This window comes from Hippocampus comes, unplaced genomic scaffold (assembly GCF_001891065.2).
Source record: "Hippocampus comes isolate QL1 unplaced genomic scaffold, H_comes_QL1_v1.1 scaffold420, whole genome shotgun sequence".
Classification (NCBI taxonomy): Eukaryota; Metazoa; Chordata; class Actinopteri; order Syngnathiformes; family Syngnathidae; genus Hippocampus; species Hippocampus comes.
In genome coordinates, this window is record NW_017806163.1 from 409,544 (window position 1) to 411,374 (window position 1,831).

Genomic DNA, 1,831 nt, shown 5'->3' on the forward strand with positions numbered 1-1,831 from the left:
TGTGTGTGTGTGTGTGTGTGTGTGTGTGTGTGTGTGTGTGTGTGTGTGTGTGTGTGTGTGTGTGTGTGTGCTCTCTCAACGCCCTATGTAGGACATAGATAGCGTTGCGCAAAGTGAATTTGAGCACTTATGGACAGATTTCGTAACCATAAAGAAAGGATAAAATGGCATTTGTCCCCGTGAGATTTTCTCTTCCTCCATGGTTGTTGAATGACAAAAGTCACATTGAATAACAGCAACCAAAGAAGCCTCATAAAGCCCATAAAGTAATGAAATGTCTCCAAGGATACATAGCTAGACTCAAAAATAGTCATACCCTTGAGTTGAAGTGAATTTTTATTGATGACACAGGAAAGTGGCACAAGACTCTGAAGTTGCTACGGATCCTTTAGAACAGGGTCGGGACCCAAAACTGGGTCATGGACAGGCATTCCAAAAATTCATGAGGTTTTTGGTTCATGACAGTACTGGCATAGGAGCCAAACTGTTCTTGTTGGGGTTTTTTTACATCCAAATAATGACTGATTTATTCCAACCTATGTGTTTGTAGGAGAGGAATGCTATTGTAAACCGTAAAAAAAAATGTCATTCATTAATAAATCATTAGATAATAAATTGGTTGTCTGTGACATGACAATGAAAGTTTTGGGTCGTTTTGTAATGATATTGTCCAATGGAATGATATATTTTCTGACTGTTTTTATTTTGTAAATAAATGTTACCATGAATCCCTGACAATCAGCAATTGTCCCCGTGTCGTGATCATTTGTAATCTCTTCTGTTTCTTGCAGCTCGGGCAAAAAGATAACCCAGCTGTCGAGCCCATCATCCAGGGTTTGAAAGGAGTAGTACATCATGGTAAGTAATTAAGAGTAAAAAAATAAAAAATAAGGTGGCCTTGTACGCAACGCCCCTTCACCTCCAGAGAAACAAAGGATGCTGCTCTTATTTCCAGCTGCTCAGACGTTTCCCCACTTATTTTGATTCCCAAATTAGACTGTGGAGTCAAGATTTGAGCAGCGATTAACATCAAAAGGAGGCAAAAATACCGCCTCTGCCTTGGCTGTTAGGCTTTCCACCGATGTAGTCCTCCTCGGAGCTTCACATGCAGAGGTGGAACTATTTATTACGACGGGCTTCAGTTAATGGGCACGCATCTCTCAAGTACATGGGGCGTCCTGTAAAGGCTCATATTCACATTTAACGATTCATGGCTTGTGTTGCCTTGAATGGTACTCTTAAATTATTGCTTCCCTGTCAGCTTTACTGTATGCACGAATTATGACGACCACGAGCAAATGTGTTCTTTCACTGCAGCTGCGGGGTACACCGCTGATTTGCTTGCATTGACGCATGTGACTTGTCGAACAACCTGCCGTTGATTATCTTTGTGTCGGTACCCACAAGGACACATGCACACGGACGAGCATGTACAGAGTAATTGTTTCTGGAGTCGCCGAGTCTCTTCTAAATGGAATCTTTTGCGCTCATCAATGGACTTTGGCTGCAGTTGTTTGCTACTAAATACACCCTTGTATTCTCTCTTGACAGTTGTATTCTTGGAATGAATAAAATCCTATCAAACTTGTATATGACATATATATATATATATATATATATATATATACAAGGACACATGCACACGGACGAGCATGTACAGAGTAATTGTTTCTGGAGTCGCCGAGTCTCTTCTAAATGGAATCTTTTGCGCTCATCAATGGACTTTGGCTGCAGTTGTTTGCTACTAAATACACCCTTGTATTCTCTCTTGACAGTTGTATTCTTGGAATGAATAAAATCCTATCAAACTTGTATATGACATATATATATA

The 1,831-nt window shown here is 40.3% G+C and overlaps 1 protein-coding gene across 1 annotated transcript in view; it reads left to right on the forward strand.

Annotated features, from left to right (window-relative positions):
• Positions 1-1,831, forward strand: part of ca16b (carbonic anhydrase XVI b) — a 105,755-nt gene that overhangs the window by 69,935 nt on the left and 33,989 nt on the right. Inside the window, exon 6 of the mRNA XM_019895747.1 lies at positions 792-858. Within this exon, the coding sequence (XP_019751306.1) occupies positions 792-858 (67 nt within the window). The remainder of the gene's footprint in view (positions 1-791; positions 859-1,831) is intronic.